The sequence below is a fragment of the Python bivittatus genome, unplaced genomic scaffold (genome assembly GCF_059951505.1).
Source record: "Python bivittatus isolate LINGU-HERP-01145 unplaced genomic scaffold, Pbiv_v1 ctg000050_np1212, whole genome shotgun sequence".
NCBI lineage: Eukaryota > Metazoa > Chordata > Lepidosauria > Squamata > Pythonidae > Python > Python bivittatus.
Genome location: NW_028277033.1, coordinates 10,904,629 through 10,927,990, shown reverse-complemented (window position 1 = coordinate 10,927,990; position 23,362 = coordinate 10,904,629). Strand labels below are relative to the sequence as shown.

The 23,362-nt window shown below is 42.9% G+C and overlaps 2 protein-coding genes across 7 annotated transcripts in view; one reads left to right on the top strand and one right to left on the bottom strand.

Moving 5' to 3' along the window:
* The window catches only part of FAM13C (family with sequence similarity 13 member C), a 49,940-nt gene extending 32,557 nt beyond the window's left edge, over window positions 1–17,383 (top strand). For 2 of the 6 annotated variants that reach the window (XM_088129767.1, XM_088129764.1), the window contains exons 9-13: window positions 5–207; window positions 7,588–7,683; window positions 8,346–8,533; window positions 8,969–9,070; window positions 10,641–17,383. In XM_088129767.1, the coding sequence (XP_087985893.1) occupies window positions 5–207; window positions 7,588–7,683; window positions 8,346–8,533; window positions 8,969–9,070; window positions 10,641–10,764 (713 nt within the window). In that variant the 3' untranslated portion in view covers window positions 10,765–17,383. Of the gene's footprint in view, window positions 1–4; window positions 208–2,946; window positions 3,031–7,587; window positions 7,684–8,345; window positions 8,534–8,968; window positions 9,071–10,640 lie in introns of all 6 variants that reach the window. The other 4 variants (XM_088129778.1, XM_088129774.1, XM_088129765.1 and 1 more) reach the window with 4 other exon arrangements.
* An 843-nt stretch (window positions 17,384–18,226) lies between these two features.
* PHYHIPL (phytanoyl-CoA 2-hydroxylase interacting protein like) overlaps window positions 18,227–23,362 on the bottom strand; it is a 44,886-nt gene continuing 39,750 nt past the window's right edge. Inside the window, exons 3-5 of the mRNA XM_007431837.3 lie at window positions 21,721–21,895; window positions 20,899–21,016; window positions 18,227–18,861 (exon numbers count right to left, since the gene is read on the bottom strand). Coding sequence (XP_007431899.1) covers window positions 18,327–18,861; window positions 20,899–21,016; window positions 21,721–21,895 — 828 coding nt within the window. The 3' untranslated portion in view covers window positions 18,227–18,326. The remainder of the gene's footprint in view (window positions 18,862–20,898; window positions 21,017–21,720; window positions 21,896–23,362) is intronic.

Genomic DNA, 23,362 nt, shown 5'->3' with positions numbered 1-23,362 from the left:
ACAGAGCTGAAGCTCAAGATGTCAGAAGAACAAAGCTTCCCCCTCAAAAGAGCCCAAAGGAACTTTCATCAGGGGAGCTCCAAAGAGACTGTGAAGCTGGATCCAGCAGATTCCCCCACCAGTCCTTCTGTGGAGGACACCATGCATGCTGTGATGAAACAGTTGAAGGAGAAGCGACAGCAGCTGAATCTCCCCGAAAACATTAAGGTACCTGGTTCTTGCATAACATTTAGGTTTGCTAAGCCAGCCAGGTTCAGATCTTTAACTGCTGGCCTTGCTTGACATGCGCATGGTGGCTCCTGTCATGTCCTATCACTTCATGAGGCTCCTGTGGAAGGCTCCCATTGACTGGCAGACACTCTGTGTGCAAAAGCCTCACAGGAGTGAAGAACCAAAGTGGTACAGATTACATGAAACATCTGTGCAGAAAACTGGGTATTAGTGGGCTTCATGTGGCAGTTGCAACGTTTGCTACATCAGGACAATGGGTTTCAAATTTTCAATTTGTAGCCTATTTTGTGTCCAGAGCTGTATCTGGAGATTCTTAGGCAGAAACTCTTTGGGATCTGGTGGAAGACAAGATGACGTTGCGCGCTCTGCAAAGCGAGACAAGTATGTCACTCGTGGCACGATGCTGCATCATACGTGACAGACTTGCTTCTCCTGTGGCGCTTTTCAAGTCAGAGTCATGTCTGTGATGTACAACTGGAGAGACCCCGGGAACTCCAAAAGCGATTGAAGTCTGCATCCTCAAGCTGTTAACTAAGCTAGCTGCCTAGGTTCTCCCCCCCCCCCCCCCAATTTAATTCTTTGTTTAGTCAATTATCAAGCCACATTAGCAGCATGAATGTGAGGCTTCAAATTTACCTCTTAGGCAATTCAAATTATTTTCAGATTAGTTAAAAGTGCTTGGCATGTGACTAACCCGAAGGACAAAGGTAACTGGAACATGTGCACTTCTACGTCTGCCCAATTCTATGAACCTAGAGGGGTCTTGCATAAAATATCCAGTCCTGGTTCCAGGGGAGAATGAAGCTTGTAGAACCCGTGGTCGGAGCCCACTGAAAGCCGTGCCTCTGTTCAGAGAAGCCGATGAGCGAGCTGCAGTTACAGCCATTTCACGGGTAGGCGCTTGGCGGCTGGTCATCACCACCTTCAGTCAGCCAGCTTTAAAGCGGTCAAACAGTTCAGCCCATCAACATTCTGCAGTAAGTAATGCAGCCCCTGACTTTTAAAAATCATGCAAGTTAATGCATGTTATTTTGAGCAGTGTGGGGTAGTGGTGAAGGCCTGGACTAGGAGGACTGGGGGGATGCAAGTCCAAGTCTGCCTTCAGCCTGAGGTGACTCTGGGCTGGTCCCTCCCTCTCGGCCCATCCTTCCTCGCAAGGTTGTTCAGGAGAAAATTAGAGGAGGTTGAGCTGCCTTGAATTCCTGGGGAAGAGATAAGATATACTGTAGATCTAGAGAACAAACAGACAAATTAAACTCTGTTTCTGCTGGTTCAGAAGAGTCAGGAAGACAGAGAGCTCTGACACCTGACCAGTGGAAATGCTGTTTCACTGGGCATTTTTAAATTTCACTTTCTGCCCAGACGTTTTAGGATGGAATTGACTGTAATATCAAATAGAATCAAACCATGCAATGACTGTTACATCTATTTTATTTCATTCCCTTCAGGGTTTTTTCTAAAATGCACTCTTCTTGATTAAAAAGAGAACAGGACAAACACTCCTGCCCTCCGGTTGCCCTCTCCTTCCTGGATCCGAGCTAACTGGCCAGCTGCCGTGGGGTCACAGCCTGCCCTCCTGGGGTGGGCAACCCCCACCTGTTCTGAGCGATGGGATCGGAGGGTTCGCCAAAGGGCTGGAGTGACCTCTATCAGGCCCTGCCATTTCCATTTCGTTGCTGGCTTAAGTCCTGGGGGGCTGAGTCAGAGAGAAGCCTGGGCCTCGAAACAATGTTTTGTGGATATAATGGATAGCAAGCAAATCATCAGAATCATTCACAGCCTGTCTGCCTCCGAGTTCCCAGATTTTTCATTTTACATGAAGGCCTTAATGATAATAAATGATGAAGAAAAATGTAATAATAAGATATAATAATAGGCATTAGCAAAGACAACACATGTTTTGTGATAAATTCTGCTTTTGGAGCTCTTGTTTGGCTTGTTGGGGAAGGGGGATTCCTGAGTATCATACCTCTGATTTTTAGGGGCGAGACTCCCTGGATCCACACTAACCCTTCATATTTTTTCCCCATGCTACTTGAAGAAAAAAGTTACTTTCACCAAATGCCATCTGGTTTCATCCAAACCTTCTCTGGGATGATGAAATCATGGGATGATTTATAAGACTATTGCTGCCAGATTCTGGCAGCAAAAATCACTCCGTCCACAGTATCTGTTTGTTCCTATCTCATGGCTATTTTGAAGCCTAGGTCTGGTGCTCCTACCTAAAACGAAGTCCTACAAGTTTGACCAGTGATGGAATCCCTTACAGTTCTCTTAGGAGCCTGAACAGTTATGCTGGCTTTTGGTACAGCCAATAAAAACCCGTTGGCTAGGCAGAATAACTGAGTTGCAGCATCCCTCCAGATTTGAGCTGCAGAAATATGGATGGCCAGCAGACAGCACTAAAGGGACACAGAAACCTCTGTTGCCACTGCCTGGCTGTAGAGATTTGTGCAGCTCAGATTTATCACTCCCCTATTTCATGTCCCCTATTTAAACACACATTCAAATGTCTTCTTGAAATCAGGAAAGTTTTTTGGGGGGCCTACCTAGACTTCCACCTTGCATTTTCCTTACAGATAGTGATGCTTAAGTAACAAACCATATGTGTGGAATTTATTTGGGAGGGGGCTACTAATTATATGCACACCCATCTCCCTCTATAAGAAAACACTTGATTCTTATTTTTTAAATAAATCATTCTTTTTTAATTAGGCTATGACAAAAAAGCAAATGGCTTTGGAAAAGCTCAGTCTCCAGAAAAGCCTACTCTATTTTGAAAGTATTCATGGACGGCCTGTAAGTATCCTTTAGAAAGAGAGGTCAACTTCAGGTTAGCAATTACAAAGAGTTTTCAACAGGAGATGGCTTCTGAGCTTCCCCATCTCACGTGCCAAGGTCAGTTTGAAGTTAGGTCCAGTATTTCAAGCATCCTTGAACCAAGTCATGTTCCATAGGTTCTTCAACTATATTATCTCTCTGTTTCTCTCTCTGTTTCTCTCTCTCTCTCATCTCTCTCTATTATCTATCGATCTATCGATCTATCGATCTATCTCTATCATCTATCATCTATCTATCTGTCTGTCTGTCTGTCTGTCTATCTCTCTACCTACCTACCTACCTACCTACCTACCTACCTACCTACCTACCTACCATCTATCTCTATCTTTCATCATCTGTCTATATCATTTCCTATATTTATCTGTCACAATTTAGAAGCTACCCAACTCCAGATGACTATGGGCAACTTTCTGAACATCACCAGAGTGGGAGCCACGTGGATCTCTGGGGGGATGCTGCTACAGAGGGTGGGCACAGCAACAGAGAAGGCCCCCCTTCCTTGGTCCCAATACATGAAATTGTTTATTGAGTGGGCCCAAAGCACATCCGTTTTGCTCAGTCCCACCAGATTCTTCAAGAAGTGTGTTGTGTTCCTCAAGTACAGGAACAACAGATAGGAGTACATTTTTTTTTCAGGTAACCTGAAAAAAATGTGCAGCTGATATAGCCATTCACACTAATCAGAGGTACCAGCTCACCAATTGATGGCTCAGATGAAAGGGCCAGAAAACACTTAAATTAGTTAATTAATTAATTTTACAAATCAAAGCCAGTTCCTTAACATTTGAAAAGCACACTATAGAGTGAACAAGAAATAGAACAAGACCTTAACTGGTTGGAAGATCCATTTATGTGTGTATACATACATACACATACACGAGGCATGGTCAGACAGTAACAAACTGAGAAATCACATGGATACATCAGCAAATAGTTTTCAGTTCTAACAGCTTTTTAAATATACAGCCTTTATTGGTATTGTTAAGTGAAGTAATTATTTCAGCTTATGGAAGGAGACCAAAGCACCACTGATATTATAAATTATGTATAGGGTGCCCCCTAGTTCATTTTAATTTGATCTGGATCATCTTTTAGACATTGAAATTGTTAACAGAACTTACCATGTTCACCCAACTAAAAGAGACACACTCCTGCAGGGAGAGGACTTGAAAGCATTCAAAATTTGGAGCATTTGCTGGGTCTTATTTATATACTTTTAGTGAAATATGACTTAGAAACCGAAGCCTATGATCGAACGAATGCAAAATTTAAATACAATTATTGATATGCAACAATGGCAATTTCAGTGGAAGAAAAATATTAAATTCACACAATATCATAGTTAAAGAACATTATTTTTAAATGTTTTACCATTGGCATATTGTTTCAATGGTTCATTTAAAAAAAAAATGAAAATACAATGATCAGGTCGATTCACTTTTCTGTATTTGGTGGCAATGTTATAAACTCAACTATTTTGGATAACAAATAATAGAATGAAACATATTCTAAAAGCTGAATTTCCATTCCAACCTGCTGTTTTTAAATTAAATATTACTAAAGTTTATATCCGACAGAGCCTACTGAACTAACTTTGTACACGGTACTTGCTGCAAAGTTATTTCACACTTCCTATTGGAAAGTACATACAGTTCCTTTTGCAGAAGATAGGCTAATTAAGTTGTAGAAGCATGCCTTGATATCAAAAATAACTTCATATTTGAAAAGTATATTTGGCACAGAATTTATTTCAACTTGGAAACCAATTTTTTATCATTCTATATATGGGCTTGTGCCACAACCAAAATTTGGGTTTCTCTTAACATAAAGTCTTTAATTGCTCAAACAGAAATCTTAATCTCATTTTGTGATTTATACTGTGTAATTCTTTATCTCATTTTAAGATTTATACTGTGCTGCCTATTTAACAATGATTGGTGGTTTTAAAAGCAATATGATATATAGTTATATTTAGTATATTCAGTAACTAAAAACTAATCAATGAAATACTGAAATTTTTAACTTAATTCTGTGATGCTTATAAATTCCTCTTTGTCCATTTTGTCCTTTATTTTTCCTCCCTCCCTCCGTCCTTCCCTCCCTCCCTCCCTTCCTTCTTTCCTTCCTGCTTTTCCTAAAAATGTTTAATAAACTATATTAAGTCACATTCTAAGATAATATGTTCTGTAATCTCAAGGAAATAGCGCATGGTCTCACATGGTTGGTGTCTTGAGAAAAATCCCATTCAGAGGTTCCTCTTTCCTTTTACTCCCTGGCATCAACTTTTGTCTATTTAATTTCTCTCTCCCTCTCTCTCTCTGCCCCTCCTCTCTTTCTCTTGCAGACAGGTTTGCCTAAAGACCTACTTCTTCCTTCCTCAGAAAGGAAGAACAATAAAAGCATCTTCAAACTGAACTTGATTCTGATGACTATATGGACACATCCTTGTAGTCTTGTGCCTTTTTCCTATAGCATCTCTTTCAGCTGCCCAACTGTGGTTCTATACTTAATATGCCAAGGAAGGAAGGAGGACACTGTAGTTTCCTTCCAGATGAGCTCTGGTGACTTCATGGATACCTTCCTGGGCTCTCCTTGAAAGTAATAGCTAAGTGCTTGGCCACTGCCACCTTCTGGAATTTTTCCCTGCTTAGTCAGTAATCTGGGATTTCCTGGCAGTCTCCATCCCAGACCTAACCAGGTTCAACGTCTCCTTCAAGACCAGCAAAGGTCAACTAGGAGCTGCCACCTAATGCGAAGAGATGGAGCAACCCAGTCTGAAATACTGGGTTGCCTTGCCTTGATCCTTCTCTCTCCTTCACCATCCAAACATATTCACAACCATTCCTCCAGCACCACAATTCCCATACTTTCCTTCCATCTACAGTCTTCCATTCATACACAACCCCTGAGTATTGTTGCTGGCCTGCAGAGATGATTCTCTTTCACTGAGCAAGCAAGATGGGCTGTGTGGGTTGCTTTGAGATGTTGCAGGCAGATGCTATTTTCATGGTCCCTGTGCCTTGAAGCAGCTTTTGGAGCTTGCATTCAAAGGGCTGCACAACTAGCAAAGAAAGAAAAGCATTTGAGAGGAGGAAAGGTCAATTAGATGTATTTTTTCACCTACTGCAAGCCACACTAAAGGCTTCTCTGGGCTGCATCTCACCTATAGGCCAAAGGCTCCTATGTTTTTTCTTTATTAAACCAGCTTAGCTCTTCCTCTTATCTATTTCTTGTCTACTGGATCTTTGCTCATTGACTACATTCTTCAGCAATGTAATTTCGACCTTTTATGGGTCGCCTAGTGGAGCGTGTTTCCTTGTCTATATTTGGGCTTTGTGTCTCTTAGCGTGGCAACCCTCAATGCATGTATTGTACGTTCTCCAACTGAAGATGGATTATAGTTGAGGACTGACAGCCAAGAAGGACATGCCAGTCTGGTTTGGTTCCGTGTCCCTTTGGTGTATGTTTATTGACAAGTCCATTTCCACATTAATCCGCAGATGTTTTCATATACAAAAATGCATCTGGATATTTAGATACTGTATATTCTTATTGAATCTTCTCTCAGTGTTTGCATACTTTCCCCCAAAATATGTTTTAAAATGTGTGATGCATCTTTGAGTTAAGAACTGAGCAGAACATTCAGAAATGTGCAAAATGTGCAGATGAGCCTACGACTGGCACCTTTGTCTAGGAATATTAAATGTCTCTTGTGAACAGTTCACAAGAGAGTCTGTCCCACTCTCCTCAGTACCAAGCCCATTTTTCTGTCTAGAATAGCACAGCCGGTCTTCTGACGATAAAAGCTCTGTGAGAGTAGGACTTTTATGAAACCTCTTCCAACAGTTTGAGGATATGACATGAACTAAATCAAGTTGGCATAAATATATCATTCATCTCACCTGGAAGTTCCAGCCGTATAGCTTTAGCACTTGCTTGATTCTCTCCTGAGATGTTGAGGTGGCAGCAGATCATGCCCTAAGATTGCAGAGGGTGATGGGAGACAGCAGGGATTATGCCTGGAATGGCCACGGGCTGCCAGTCCTAACGTCTGACTGACATTTGGTTATAAGAAGTTTTGCAGTTGCCAGAGGCAAGGAGCAGGCAGGGAATGTGAATTACAGTGCACCGGCTGGCTGCTAAGGAGTGGTGGAGCACCAATCCAAGTTCTAATGGAAGCGGTGCTTCTCTGAAACAAGATACTCCAAGTCACAAATACACTTCGTAACGTTTAAATTCTTGGAGAAAAGAAACGCAGTGTGCAATGGAAATATAGAGTCTGTTCTGGTTATTGTTTCTCTTACAGAAGTGTAAAACCACATTGAAATTAGGACAAATGATATTTCATCAGCATGGAATTATCATTGGGTTTTGTGCCTCATGTTCCTCGTGTTCAATTCCTAATGGAATTTAAAAGCCCACATAGAGACTTCTATTGATGGATTGTGTCTTTTAAGAAGAAATTTCAGATGTTTCTCCAGAGTCAATGTGGTGCTGCTTACTTTTTCTTTCTAGGTTAGCCAGCAAGACAGGACTCTGATGAAGCCTCTTTACGAAAGATACAGAATTATAAAGCAGCTTCTGTCGACACCATCTTTGATTACAACTATTGTAAGTCTCAAGAGGATTGTGTGAAGAAATGCACTGCACCAGGCTATGTTTCTTGCAGGCTCTCTTCAAGTTGTGCATTACCTCTTGTTTTATGTATAAGGCTGTCATCACAACATTTATTCTTCAGGAAGTAAATCCCACTGGACTTACTTGGACATACTTTCAAGTACAGTTGGATTAGGGTTACTGGTTCATACTATCCAAGTACTCTCTGTCAAATTCTTACAGTCATGGAAGGTGGGCATGCTGTTGGTGACCACTGGGGTTTAGACATAATTGCAGTTACTTGCCTGGAGAGAGAACAGCATTCAGTTATTCTTTCTTCAGAAGGAATTCCATTAAGGATAGTTGGTCTTTACTGAGGAGTTCCAAAGAAAACAAAAATACATCTCGGAAGGTGTTAGACAATGTTCTAAAGTGTGGCTTGTTTACACCTCACTTCTGATAATCAGCACCAGATCCTTGAATAAGTGTCTGCAGCTTCTATTCTGAGGAAAGCCTTGGCCAACCGACTTTTCTAACACTTAAATACAACCAACCAACCAAGCCAATCTGTTTATTCATGTAATTTCTGCCCTCTGGAATTAATGTGTTAGTCTTCTTCATTGTGAAAGATGTGCGGGCAGGGAGAGACTCTGATAACTGTTGTTCCCTGTTCCAAGCAGGAGGAGGAAGATTCTGATGAAGAACCTCCACAGAGCAGCTCCACTGGGTCTCTCCATTGGCCCCCTGAGGCACAGACGGGCCACTCGGATGAGGAGAATGAGCCTGCCTTTGTTTCACCTCTGGATGAAAAGAAAGCGATCAGACAGCCTGCCCTCTCAATGTCCAATTTACACGAGGCCACTATGTGAGTGCTGACTTTCCCTTGATGAAATTATGATGCACCTGTTGGTGTCAGGGAATATTTTAGGAAAGGTGTCAAAGGGTAGGGAAAAGTGCGACCAACTGCTTTTGGGATTATTTCCAGGGTATATGTTCAAAGTGATCACAGGGCACAGTGCAAATCTGTAGAATTGGCGTAAATGCATCTTCTCTTACTGCTTTTGGACAAGTTGGCTGTACCAACTGTTGTACATATTTTACAACATAGTTTTGAACTTACTGGGAACTGGATAAGCAAAATTTTCTCATGCACAGTTGGGCGCATCCTGCTCCAGAAGAATCTACAGGGGGAAACCTTTCATGTTGCATGCATCTCTTGAGCCCTGATTTGCTCAACCATCTTTCACCGTATGAGTTTTCAAATCATTCAGATCTTGAAATTCCAGTTCTTCTTTTGTAGGCCTGTGCTTCTAGAACATCTCCGAGAAACTAGAGCTGACAAGAAAAGGATAAGGAAAGTATTGCGGGAATTTGAGGAAGAGTTCTTTAGACAAACAGGAAGGTAAGGGAGTTGTATGCATGTTGAATCTCAACACTATGGGTGGGCAGACCCTGATCTAAGCCATTGTAAACCTTCCCAAGATAATGGTTCACCAGAGGAATTTTTTTCTGGGTCTGAGGCGTCATTGCAAAGGCCAAGACTTGTTAGTATTTTCCAGCCTTATGGTAACAGAGGAAAACATCCTTTTTTTCTTTGTTGAAACTGGAGGTAGACTGCACCTTTAGATTCCAAAAATTTTGATTCCTGAACTGCATAAGATCAGCAGGTACCCATTTAGCATATGCGTTGAATAGAAAGGAGTGATGATTCTTACAGAGAGGTTCTTTCAGCGTAGGTATTTGGTGCTCCTGGAAATGAAAAAGGGTTTATCCTCAGAGGGTGTGAGCAACTGTTAGGAGGGCACTGAAGTCACAACACACACTTTGGAGATTGTCCAAATCATTCTGCAGGATGTTTTTGCATGCCATTTACAAATGAGGGCAACTTCAGTAATCTTCTGAAAAGAAGCTAGATGAAAATAGCCTTTGTAATACTGGCTCGTTTCAATTTCTGCCCTACCTTTAGTGCCACTAGGGCCCTCAGGTAGAAAAAAATAATAGGAAACAGTTGAAATCCATAAATAATGTAACATCCTCAACTATCAACTCAAAGATCTAACAGAAGACAAAGTCTCCCTAGCTTTGCAGCAATGCACAACATCCAAGAGAGCAGGTTCCATAGCATGGGAGCAGTTCAGGAGAAGACCTCCTTTTGTGTGCTTGACGAATGGGCTTCTGAAATTGGGGGCACCAATAAGAAAGAACCCCTTGCTAAATATAATGCCTAGGAAGAATCGTATTAAGTAGGTGCCTCACATTTATGCCTAGAATAGGTAGCTCTTTTGCAAACTATGGGTGACTCTGTTTACTTACCATGAAAGAAATCAGTTTCACTTGGTGTATATGTGTAGCATCAGTTCTTATGTGTACATCAGTGAGAACTGGTTTTCCCACCATCATCTCTGGTGGGGGAAAAATCTCCATGAATCTATTCCAGTCTGTAGTGATTTTTGAGGATATTATTGGCACAACAATGGCTCCCATTATTTGTTCCATCTTCCCACTTTCTCAAGATGATACCTTTTCCTCCTTGGGGACAGCAGGGAGTAGAGGGTTGGTCAGGAATCGTCTCCTTGTGGGTCAGCAAAAGCTCAACCCAGCCCTCTTGAGGATTTGCAGTCTTTGTTAGCAACATATACATGCCATCACTAAAAGAAAGAAGGTCTCAGATGATGAAAATAGCATGATAAAAGAGAAAGTGGGATTGTATACCATCAGGTTGTAGCCTTTTAATCTCTTGAGAGTAACTTTTGCAAATAAGTCCCTAAACCTCCTGTGCCTGGAGGGATTGCAGATATTTACCTCAGTCTGTTTTGGATTTTGCCTACACATCTGCCATCTCCAAACTTCTCTGACCAAAGAAATGAGCCATCACTGAAAGTAATGAAAACTTAGTGTCCTGGTCAGAAGGACGTGGTGAATCCTTGCTGCTTTGTCCCTGAAGTCTGAATGTTCATTTTGCTGTTTTGCAGGAGTCCCCAGAAGGAAGATCGGATCCCCATGTCAGAAGAGTATTTGGAGTACAAGCACATCAAGGCCAAACTTCGCCTCCTGGAGGTCCTCATCAGCAAGCATGATGTCTCCAAAACCATCTGAAGCCGGTGGGTTGCAACAGTAAAACTTCCTGATGCCAGGGAAGAGAACACCTGGATCTTTCTACGCAGTGGTTTTCTGTTGCCCTTCCTTAAGGTGATAATGCTGCAGGGGAGCACAGGAGAAAGGTCTTTGAGCAGGTGTGAGGCCGCACAAGGAAGGAGGGACTGAATGGATGGCAGGACCTTCCCTGTGAGTTGTCTCCTACTTCCAGAGTCTGTTTTTACCTGGACCTTCACCTTTCAGCTTTGTTGCTGAGCCAAAGGGAAGCAGCAGCCCTATGCAATTTCAGGAGGTGTCTTGGGAAGCCCCCTGGGCCTCTCGAAGCTCTGCTGGGACATATTTTGGATGCTTGATGTCCAAAGTATCTGGATACCATAGTTTGGACGACTAAGCTCAAAACATTGGCAGGGCAAAGGAGCAAACAAGATGAGCTATTTCTTTGATCTGTGCTTTCCAAAGGGAAGCCTGTGTCTATACAGCTGAGCTTTGTGGGTATGCCCAAAATATCAATTTTTGAAGGGCAGAATTTCATGATAATGAAATCCCAGTTCAATTAACCTTTTAAAGCCTCAGAATTCATTTCACAGTCTTGCACAACGGCCTGGGCACCTCCCCTCCAATCTCTCCCAGTCCTGTGACAGTCCAGCAATCTCACCCCGAGGTCTCGTGAGATTTCACACGAGAACCATGAAATGACAAACCTCTTGTGAGATTTTTGCCATTCTGGCTTTGAAATCTCATGGGATTTTGTATGGGATCATTGAAACTTTCCAAGATTCAGTGAATCTTGTGGGAGGGCCAGTTCGGGAATCTTGGTATCACCCACTGCCTGCCTCTCACCAAGGCTGTGGGCACGTATGTTGTAATTCCATGCAAGTAACAACAGCAAGCTCTGACATCTGGTAGAAGCTGTAATGCTGTCCTACTCATCATGATGTCATGAATTGTGTAATTTGGGTCAGTCACCTGATGCCGGTTAAACAATCTGCACTGTTTGCGTGGTGATGCCACTTCCCGTCTTGTCCCACTGGGGATGCCCATGGCAGCAATTGCCAACCAGAATACATGGTGCTAAAGTACAGAATTCAGCTGTGGAGAATCTTAACCTTTTCTCCATCTCCCTTTTCCTCTTTGGTGAAAATAAGAAGGCCGCACTTGGTGCTCTTGATGCAAAGATATGAGCAATGCTTACTGAAATTTTCACAATAATTCTTACAAAAATGTTCAAGGGCCAGTTGTGAGCATTTGGGCTATGAGACTATTTCTCAGTCCCCAGGACTAATTATGCAATAATTTTTAACAGGGTGGGTGAACTGTTCTTCTCTGCACATTGGAAGAAATTTTGGAAATGCAGTTATTTGCAGGGTTCAGCTTGCTGTAGAGAGACTTTTGGGGTGAGGCTGTTGCAGAAGCTGGATCGGTTTTGTGTTTATCCAGCTGAAGTGTTTATATTGCAATTCCCCTCTCTGTTATGGGCACCTGGATATCTGTGTTCTGTGTTTTACCACTTCTTCTGACTTTTCTTACCATTAAAGAGGGATGGATGGATGAGGACATAATGCCTTTTGAGTGGTTGTACTGAGAATCCCAGCATTTGGAAACTCATCTGCACAGATTTTCCTGGCCTGCAGAGGCACAGGAGTTAGTTAGACTCTTGGGTCAATCAGAGTTCAAGAGATGCCTCCTTCCCAAAGTGAAACTGTGTGGTCTTGTAAGGTTGTTCTGCTCTGCCACTCGTGGATTGTGGGGAAGGTTTTGGATGCTACAAAGACGTGTAGACTGTACAGTGCAGGCAGTGAAGTGGTGGAGAAGCACCCAGAACAGGAATTGTTCATGTCAGGCAGGGAGGGCATCGTTTGGAAAACAGCTGGATGGGCTTCTGTACTACTTCTTATTGAAAGAACAGATTATCTTCTGAAATATTACCTCTGCAGGCAGTTGACAAGATTAGTGGTAGCCCTTTAGCCCAGGTTCCTGAATTTGCACAAAATTGTACAACTAGTTTTGGCTGAGTGCTGGAAAGTTCAACATGGTAGTTCTCTGTAAATTGCACTATCATGGCTACTAAGCGTATGAAACCATGGACTTATGGGGAAAATGTAGTGAAAAGTGGACCAGTTTCTCTCTCGGTCACTCCAATGCTGCTTTCTGGCTCTATAGAATTGGCTCAGGCTTACAGTAGAAACCACTCTGCTGAAGCAAACGTATTAGAAGTGTGGCTTATCTAGCCTCCATGATGACTTGGGGGATCTAAAAATATATTTGCGTATGTGTGTGAGCTTAAGTGTGCATGTAGGTGTGCTGACTAATTCTCTTCCATCCCAGAGCCAAGACTTGGGGAAACCCTCCCACCCCATCGGTTCCGTAAAACTAGGAAGGAGCCATTCTTCTTTGGGCTTAAGCTGCATGTGGGAAGTTTCTGGATACCAAATTCCATCAGCCCCATCCACTCTGCAAATGGCCAGAGATGGTCTAATGCCATCTGAAGGTCTATACTGCAGTTTCCTCACCTGTGGTTTAGAAGATCCTGCCTGGGGGGTATGGAGTGTGGGCTTTCCCTCTTCTCTTCCCACATTATCCTCTCCCTGTCCTCCCACACCCAAGTTCTTGCTCACCCTTGTTTCATTTTCTCTTCCTCTTGCACTGAAAATTGGCCACGGGAAAGGAATGACTGAAAGGCGATTCCGGAAGCCCCAAGGCTTCGTAGTGGGGAGGGAATTCAGTGTGGAGAGCTCAGTTTCTGCTCTTGGTGAGGCCAGAGGTGGAAGTGAAGCAAGAGAGTGACCCATTGTTTCCTCTTCAGCTTTGTTGCTGCCAGTTGCCAGCCAAGGGACGTGTGCCCATGGGTTGGTCCTTTGAGGTAGTCCAGGTCAGGAAACAGATTCCACGTTTGACTGAACCCTCCTTTATTGAGAGAGGCTCAAGTGACAGAATTTTGAATACCTGGCTGAGTTTTCCCCTCCCTCTTATACTCTAGTGAAATAGGGAAGAGCCAGTCTGAGTCTCTTTCTGAAGCTTGGTCTGTTTCCCAGGCTTTACGCGTGTTTTTTCAACCATCATCTCTGTCTAGCCTCTCCAAGGTCATCTTTGTGACTCTGTACACCACATCCTGTTCCAAGTGCCAGGGTTCCGCAGAGGCAGGAGGTCAACAGGAGGGTTTGGAGAAGGGCTGGTTGGAGTTTTAAAACAATTCCTGCAAGTTGGGGAGGTTCATCCTGCACCCCCAGCTGTAGAAATATGTTCTGTTTTGGCACTGCGCATGTTGGCATGCATGTTGCTCCCTTTATAATTGGGAATCGTTGAGTTATTGGCTGCTTTTGAATGGCTCAGGGCTAACCTTTGATATTACATTAGGAGAAGGTCATCCAGATATGGAAGGGTAAGGGGGGGAGGGAGTTGATTGCTCTATCAAGCATGTTAGTGGAGCTATTTTAGTTATGAATACATACATGGCAAAGTTTGCTTGTGATACTAGTCTGTCACAACCTTCCCCATCCTTGTGTCTTGATGATGGGTTGGATTAAACTCCCATCATTCCTGAATACTATGACAGTTGTAGACCAAGATGTCAAGAAGATACTTGTTTAGAGTATCTTTGGAACTTTAGACCTGTGTTTTGATACCCAGAACTAGTTATAATCAATTAGACAACAATGCTAAGACATGAATGATAAGGTCAGATACAGAGTCTTCCACTAAATGAGTACTCCCTACCCCAGATACCTTCAGTTCCCAGAATTCCCCACCTAACATGGCCAAGGCTGAGAATTCTTTGAGGAGACACTCAATATGGAGGAGTGCTCAAGATGAGAATGCCTATAAGAACAGAAGTTAGAATATCCCATTATTTTAAAGTTATTTTACCTTGCATTTTCCAGAAAAAAATCTCTCACCAATGATGGTTGGAATTGGTTTGGTGGGTAAATATGTTTTGATGTAGAAATTGTTTCTAGAAAAGCAGCGAAACAGTTTTTAAGACACAGCAACTTTGACTACCTTACTGGTGGGAGCTGTCTCCTTCTTGGGATAGATCATGACAAGGGCCTTGTCAGGTTCTGGATACTTCGATTGTGATGTAGCTAGAAGCACCAGCAAGAGTCACTCACCTTCACAAGCTGTATGCTCCTCATCAGTCAGATCTTTTGAAAGGCTACAAAACTCGAATCCTGCAATATTTTGATGCCTGTTGTTGGCTTTCCACACTCAGTAGAAAGATACTTTGACATGGTTCTTCTCTCAACATTACCTTTCATTGTGATTTTGGATCTTATCTCTCCACGCTTCTCTTTAGCCCTGTCGGGCGTGTCCATTTGTGTGTGTTTTCTGATTCATGTTGTGATGCTACTTTGCTCATCAGCTAAACAGAGACACATGGGCTGCCACAGCCAATAGCATGAAGTGGCCACGGAGCCGATGAGGTCCCTGGATAACAAAAAAGGCATCAAGAAGTAGCTGCGCCAAGGAGCAAAAGAGAAGTGATGCTAGCAGAACAATAGAGACGTTTGTTTAGCTATATACTATTTTTGAAGCAAGTATTAAAATGAGAGGTGATTTGGTGCAATTCTGGTTGTAATGTTACACACCAGTTCTATTCCTAGTATATGTTGATCTTAGGAATAAAAGATAAATGTTCCATGGGTCAGAAGTGTGTGGATTTGAAGAATGATGACCCATCCTATATTTAAATAACAACATATGTATTTCATTTATTTATTTATTTATTTATTTGTCCAATTTATGTAGCTGCCCATCTTAGACCAGTGACTCTGGGTGGCTAACAATAATAAAATATATCCATTTTATTCTGGTGGATTAAAAATAAATAAATTGAACACGTTTTGACCAACATGTCAGATGTTATGGCCCACCATCTGTTTCCAGAGTAATGTATTTATGCAAGGAGCTAAAAAAAATGCTGTCTGCATAGTGGTCTTCCTATCTGATATCTGTGAAAAACGGGGTATTCGTTCACCAAAGTAATCACTTTCAAGTTATCGTAAGGAATGTACAACAGATATTGAGATAGTAGGAAAGGTTTCATAGAAGGAGTTTGAACTCCACTGAGGTATGGCAAGGTTTTGTGAGGCTCCAGTGTGCCGAAAATGAAGACAGTAGCTACTCGTTCCCTTCTGATCACTCTTGGCCCAAGGAGATTTAATACGATTAACAGAGATAAGACCAAACACTTCTCTCATTTTAATTCCTGTGGCATTTCTGCTTTGACCTTTCCATGCACACCAAACACAAGGGGCGAGTTCAGAAGGATGCAGATTAATCAGGAAAAGGTCGTGGGGCTAAGCAGACTTATTTAGCATAAGGTTACTGCAGAGAGTAAGTAGTAAAAATCAATTTATTTTGAAAAGGCACAGTTTTTAAGGAGGAAAATTGGGCATTTATGAGGGGGAAAAAAACCCTTAAACAGGAAAGAATAGCTAATACATTTCAAGGTAAGGAATTACAAGCTACCCCATCCTCTTAAGGAGAGAGCTCCAGGACTTGGTTGATAGTACCAAAATGAAACAAAATGAATGGTGGTGCATTCCAATCTTTATTTGTGTAGCACTTTTCTGTAGCACAATGCTATAAAATGTTGCTTTTTATGATTACCAAAGCTTGTTTGAAAGCATGCACTTTGTAGGATCTTAATATTTCACGTGTGATGATCGCCAAGATACTGTTATAGTGATAATAGTTCATTGCATTATGATGTATGCAGATATTTAATCTAAGTGTCATGGTTATGAATGATGGATGGTTGGGCTTCTGTTTTTTTATTTGGTTTACTGTAGGATAGAATATATACATGGCTGGTTTTCTGCCATCTTGATGTTAAAAAGGATCATACTTTATAAGTGAAAAGAAGTTATTCTTGCAGCTTACAATAGGTCACTTCTAAATGGAGCACGGTTGAGTCAGAGGTTGACAGTCAGGACACTTACCACGAGACACAGGTTTAATGGCAACCAGATTTAAAGAAGACCTCCAGGAGGAGATGCGTACTGTCTTTAGCGTTTTGGGTTTATCTTTTGGTAATAATGACACGAAAAACAGAGGCGTTGCCTTTGCTCTTCAGCTCTGGTGCATGGATGAAGGAGGCTTCCCACAGGTAAAGAGAGAGGTGCGCCAGGACAGGTGCCAAGCGGGAAGTTCAGCGGTGGAGGGGACGATTTCAGACCACCAGAAATGGTGAGAGAAGCCCAGGGAGAGACCCCCCCCCCAGGACGCAGAGCTGCATGCAAAAGGCAAAGATGGTCCTTCTGCTCTTTCTGCTTTTGTGTAATAAAGGAAGGCGTTTGACGAATTCTGTTACCCACCAACCTTGTCTGTATGTCGCTATATGTAAAGTCGAAGCATGATTTCTAAAAAAGGGGGGGAAACCTTTTAACGGTTTGGGAAAGGACCATGTCCCATTACTAAACTAAGTAGATTTCTTTTGTTTGTATGTTTGTTTGTTTCTATGACAATTGATGTTTCTGTGTCGTTGGCTGCATCATTTATAACTGAATCAGAATGGTCTCCTTCATAAATCTGTTTTAATTAAAACTCATGTAAGAGCAACAGGAACAGATACACAAGTATTTGAAGTTTACAAACTACATCTTTGATAAGGGAAAATGGTTTCATGACATGTGTACAGTTGCTATTAAAATGCCATCTATATATTCTATATGATTGTATAATATTTTATACAACAGTACAAATAAAATATTTTTCTATTATGATGGAACACAGGTCTTCTGTTTGTTTGTTAGCTCATATAAATAACATAAATAACACTGTCAAACAACACATTGGAAGTGCTGACATTTTTTTTCTAGGCTGTGAGAGTTAGTCATGCTGCAGTTACACCTGTTCATGCTGTTTAGAAATATTCCAGTTAAGTTGTTCAGTAGGTTAAAATGAATGCATATTTAAATACCATTTAGAAGCCAGGAATCTTTTATTTCACTCAAGCTTGTTTATATAGATTTGTTACATTTGGCAGTATGGAGAGAGGGGGGACAAATTAACACCAATTGCAGCACCTAGGTATGTAAATGGTTGCTAGAAAAAAACCAAACATTAAAAAAAAAAACCCAAGATTTTGAACAGTTGAAAGCAGAAGGGAAGGGAGGTGGGAAGAAATACCAAGGGCAGAACTACATGCTACACAGGGCGGCTGCAGATAATACTGTGTCCGTGCGGAGCTCTTCCCCTTTCTTCCCCATGACACGGGGCCGCGCTGACCTGCGCGTCAGTGCGATCCCGTCCTGTGCGCCCGCCAGCGGCATCCAGCTGGAGCAGGGAGAGCGTACAAGCGGAGGGGACGAAAATCACACAGGTCAGCATGCTTGCCTGAAAGGCTGTAGGGCGGGAGGGGGAAAAGATATCTCACAGGGCGTGACTCAGGGAGCTGCCCCACACTGGCTGGAACATGTAGCTCTGCTCGTAGAAGAATGATCGAAGAATCGGACCACCGGTGCTTGCTTCTGGGAAGAATGGCCTTATTCATGCGTCTGTTGTGAATGGCTGACAATGGGAATAGGCAACAGGAGGTTCCTAAGGAAGGGCAGAGGTTGCAATTAACGTCCCACACTGATGTTACACGTCTTGCAGCTTGGATCTTTCTTAGCGTTGGCAGTGGACAAGCTCATTAGTTGATGGCCGGTAATTTCCGCCACTGTGCCGAGGGAGAGATTTACCGGGTCAGTGTAAATCACTTCCAAGATGACATCTTGTGCGTGGTGGTAAACCATGACCCCGTCTTCTTCAGTGCAGGTCAGAAATTTGTTATCCTGCAAGTTCAGCTGAGGGAGGCGCTGCTTACAGAATTCGTCCCCCAGCGAGCCGACTGGGGCAAGCACAAGAATGACGTAGTGGTAGGCCGTGTACATGCAGTAGAAGTCCCCGAAGTACAAGTTACTGTTTGGGTTGAAAAGTTTCTCGGCTGCAACTTCAAACCTGTATCTTCCGTAAGGCGAATCTTGGGGGGGCTTTCCGGTGTTGAATTCAGTGTTGCAGCTAAAGAAGATCCCCTCCAGCTTCCCACTGATAGGAGAGCCATGACTGCCACTGTTATCCTTAACTGAAGGCTGGAGGACGCTTCCATGCTGCTCCCTAGAAGTAAAGGATGGGGAACGTTTTACTTCTGTGGTGGCATTAGCGAGCCCTGACTGTGAAGGAGCATGCAGATGCCCTTAGGTCGCCCCCAGCACCCCCATACCTTTTGCATTTATGGAGAGAAATGGGTAAATGCAGATGCAAGCAGAGACAATATCTGACTCACGGGACGTCAGTGAGGTGCCTGTGTTCGTTGGAGAGGGCCTCTAATTTTAGGCAGGGTGTGATGCTGGGTGAGAGACAAAAAGCAGCCCAGGGGACACCCGTCTTTTTTTTAGAACAGAAAGTATAATTTGAAAGTTGCAACCATCGATACTACACTGAATCCACTTCAGTCACCTCCCTTCCTAAGAGTCACTGGAATAGGACAGATGGCTACAGATTGTGCCATGTCAATAGTCAGAGGCTTGTCAACAAAGCTAAACAGTCCCATAAGGGCAAAGGGGGAGGATTTGATGTCATAGGACAATTTCTAGTTCTATCCCAGCCTTCTTCTGCACTTTCCATGTGTAGATGTGAAGCAAACTTTAGTTGAGGTTTATCTGCTCAAAACTTGTGCCTTTTTTAATTTTTCAGAAACAAGATTGTGGATTTTACATCTCAGAGTAAGTGTGCTAACTGTGAAACTTGAGATGAACATCATTAAAACTTGAGATGAACCACTTTAGGCCACAAGGAGGGGCCAAAAGCCCTTTTTGAATGGCAGCACAGCGACCCTCAGTGGCCAGTTGAGCTAATCCTATGCCAGCGTTTTTCAGAGTTGGTGGCCTGGCATCTAGACTCAATTGCTGGATGGGGAATCAACAAGATGTACTTCTGAGGGAGGGTGGAGTCTACCCATAAATTATGTTCTGCATTCCTAGTTGTAGGAAGCACCTTAGCTATGCATTTATCCAGAAACTGGAGTAAAGCCTTGGATGGCGAGGGGTGGTTGTAAAGAGCGGGGATGCCGAGAAGCTGAGCACCTTCTAATGAGGTGGCTGTGCTGCCTTTAGCAGTGGGATGCTCACTGCCTCACTTTCAGTTATCCTTGCGAAGTAAAGGCGACGTTCAGCTCCCTCCCAGTCTTCCAGGCTGGCACCAGCAAGACAGGGGAATATCCACATGAACAACCCTTGTTCAGAAGATTGCTAGCAGGCTCCCAGAAAGACATATAACTCCTCATCCACTTGCACATGAAACCCACAACCCAACCGGGCCAGAAAACACCTGCACTTCACTTCATTCTAGATGTTTGTTTCCACCAGAATGATGGTTTTAATGCTCCAGTGACTGCTGGGCTCAAGCTAGGTCAACACATTTTAAATCAAAAGGGCCAATGGAGAAGCAACAGGGAGGAACCTCTTACTTGGATGAGTTAGCAAGGGTTTTAATACTTATTTGAGAGAACAAAAATCTTTAAGTCCAAGGGGCTGAAGTGAAGGAAGAGGAAGAAGAGGAGCAGGGAGGGAACAGACCCATTCAGCCAGGTCACTATAGCTAGAACAACTCTGCCGTGTCTCCCGGCTAGTCTGTGAGAAAGAGGAAGAAGCGAGAGGCATGGAGAGGGATGAGGCTCCGGGCAAGAGCTGAAGAAGGAAGAGAACATGAAGGGGATGCTGAATTCAGAGGGCATAGGAAGCAGAGAGGAAGAAAGTGGCCGACGGAGTGCAGGGAAGGAGGAAGGCAGGAAATGGGCCATGAAGTGACTCTAAGACTATAGATTGTGGTTGATTCTTTCCTGGAGATCAGAGTTGCTACGTCATGAATACTTGCCTTTCATATTTTTAAAGTCGTATCTAGTAAGACTGCTTTGCTTTATTAGATTTTAGGAATAATGGAACTAAATCTACAGAAGAACACAACTTGCTACTTACAGTAGCTTACCATAGATAACACTTATAAATAAGTGGTGCTAATTAATAAATGTGCTGCCGCTAGTTCTGGTGTGCTGAGTGCTTCCTTGTTACTTATCAGTGGGGAAGGCCGTGTTTCTATCTGCTCTGCATGGAATGATGCATCTTTGAAAAGTTGGATCTTTTTGCCGTCTCTTACCTGATGTAGTCAAAGTATTCTTTGTGCTGATTCCGATAAAAGACTGAAAATTTAAGCATGCGCCCTGCAATCACTTCTGCTTTTTCCAAAAGTTGTGTTAAGTGAACCTTGGAATAATCTGTGAACACAAAGTATTTTGCTAGTGAGGACAAAGCACCATTGCTCCAAAACAGATGACTGATGGTGCTATTATCAACAGGGACCCAAAAGCTAGCAACAGACAAACATGCCTACATACATCCCTATTTAACCATCACATTATTCTCCTTCAGGGTAAGCAACATGATGCAAAGTGCAGAAAAAGAGTGAGAAACAGTAAGGAAAAGAAAGAAAGGTGGAGAGAAAAGAAAAAGGAACATTATTTATAACAGCAACATTATTTATTATACTTTGTGTTTTCCTCTTGCTTCCACTGTGCCCATGCACTGACTCATACATCGCCTTTTGTTCTCTAAATCTCTCAACTCTCTCCCTCCCTCTCTCTTTCAGGATTTCATCGGCTTTGTCCAAGTATGACTTCCTTGATCTTCCTTTTGTCTTTCACTCTTCTTTATCTATTTGTCAATGTAATTTTTTCACCCCGGTCACTCACTTCTGTATCCAGTCCCCTTTAATCCAGCACCCCTTCATCCTTGACCCTCCCCCTGCTTGCCCTCCACACACTCTTCTTACGCATCCCACTCCTTTGTTTCTCCTGACAGACTCCGTTCTCAGTTCCCGGTCACAAAGTGGGCACTCTGGATTCTGCTTCTTTCAACAGCTGTTCATTTCTCACAAGCTGCTCCTTTGCCACGGGCTGGATCTGGAAAGCAGATGCCTCACCTGCTGTACAGAATTCTATAATCTCGCTCCATTCTGAAACCGTGTAATCCCCGTCAACTTGCTTTGATGCCGTCTGGACAGCAACTGTGTACTCGGTCCGTGGGCTCAGGAACCAGTGGCCACGGACAGTCATCGGCAGGGGAACCGCTTTCGCCACTAGTTTCGTAGGCACGTCCTAATTGGGCAGGGAAAAGGGGGAAAGAGCAAGAGGATAGAGATAGTACCAGAAGATAAGTAAGTCTCCCAAATATTGAACGTCATCTTCCGCAGCTTGGTGTTTTCCAGTTGCATGGGGAGCATCCATGAGTAGACAAGTGACATCATGTGTTAGGACACCACCACACAGATGCTACAAATTGTATAATTCATGTCAGATTGCATACTTCATATGATTTGCACAATGATATTATGATGCATGTGATATTTATCATGGCTTGTTCCAGATACCTGTGACTGGAGGTTGTGGATCGGGTCCGCTTCTTACTAGAATTCAAAGGTTTTGACATATTGTTACTTAAATCTGTTAGGGTGACTAATACAAGAGAAGTATTCTGGGGATAGTTCATGAAATATCTGTACAAGAAAGGGAAGGAAGGAAGGGAGGGAGGGAGGGAGGGAGGGAGGGAGGAAGATGGAAGGCAGGCAGGCAGGCAGGCAGATGGATGGAAGGAAGGAAGGAAGGAAGGAAGGAAGGAAGGAAGGAAGGAAAGAAATCACTACCCCCGAATGCTTCTCTTACATTAGTTGCACCAACAAAAGTAATAGAATGGTTAGCTGGGACAAGGACAATTATTTGCCAGAGCTGGTGTTACATTAAGGCATTAGCTGCTAATATGCAGAGGTCCAGTGTGCAGACCAGAGAGATCATTTTATATTTCACAAGCATTCTTAAAGGAAAAAATATATATATTCTGTTACTTCTCTCACAACATGAAAAGGAATCTTTCCAGCACTGAGTTGTAACAATAGAACAAAATACAGAAATACTCTAAATTCTGGCTGTTAGGAGCTCCTCAAGGGTTCCTTAATTGTTGTGAGCGGTCCATATATTCGAGGTGGGCAGCTGCACAAATTGAACGAACGAACAAACAAACAAACAAATAAATAAATAAAATTTGCCAAAGGAGTCCGCAAAGTCACGTTTCATTTTAAAGGCTCAAGTTTCCCCAAAAAGAGGGGATCAGCAAAATCAAAAACGAATGGGAAAGGCAACACTGTTAAGGCCCTTCAGAACGTTGGAAGGAAGAGAACGTAGAGAAGCGCCAACTTTGGAAAAAAGAAACGCAGGCGATTGATGGCGGGGGAAGAGGCCCTTCGAGAATCATACCACAAGGAATACCGAGGAAAAGAACAAAAGCTTCTTTTTTTCTTTCTCAAAACAGAAAATTGACCGAGGCTCTGGGGTCATTGGACAGGAGGGTCCTCAAAGAAATACGGGGAAAGGGCAGAGAAACTGGATGGCGTCTTTGCTTCTGCCTTCCTGGAAAATAATTTTATAGACTGGGAAAAGCTACAGTGAAGGGCAACTAAACTGCTGAGGCATTTAGAAAAGGTCCCCCTCCAAAAAGGGTCAGTACTCTCTTTTTAGTTTGGAACAAAGGTAGTTCATAAAAAACTTGACTGAGGTTTTTAATATTTATGC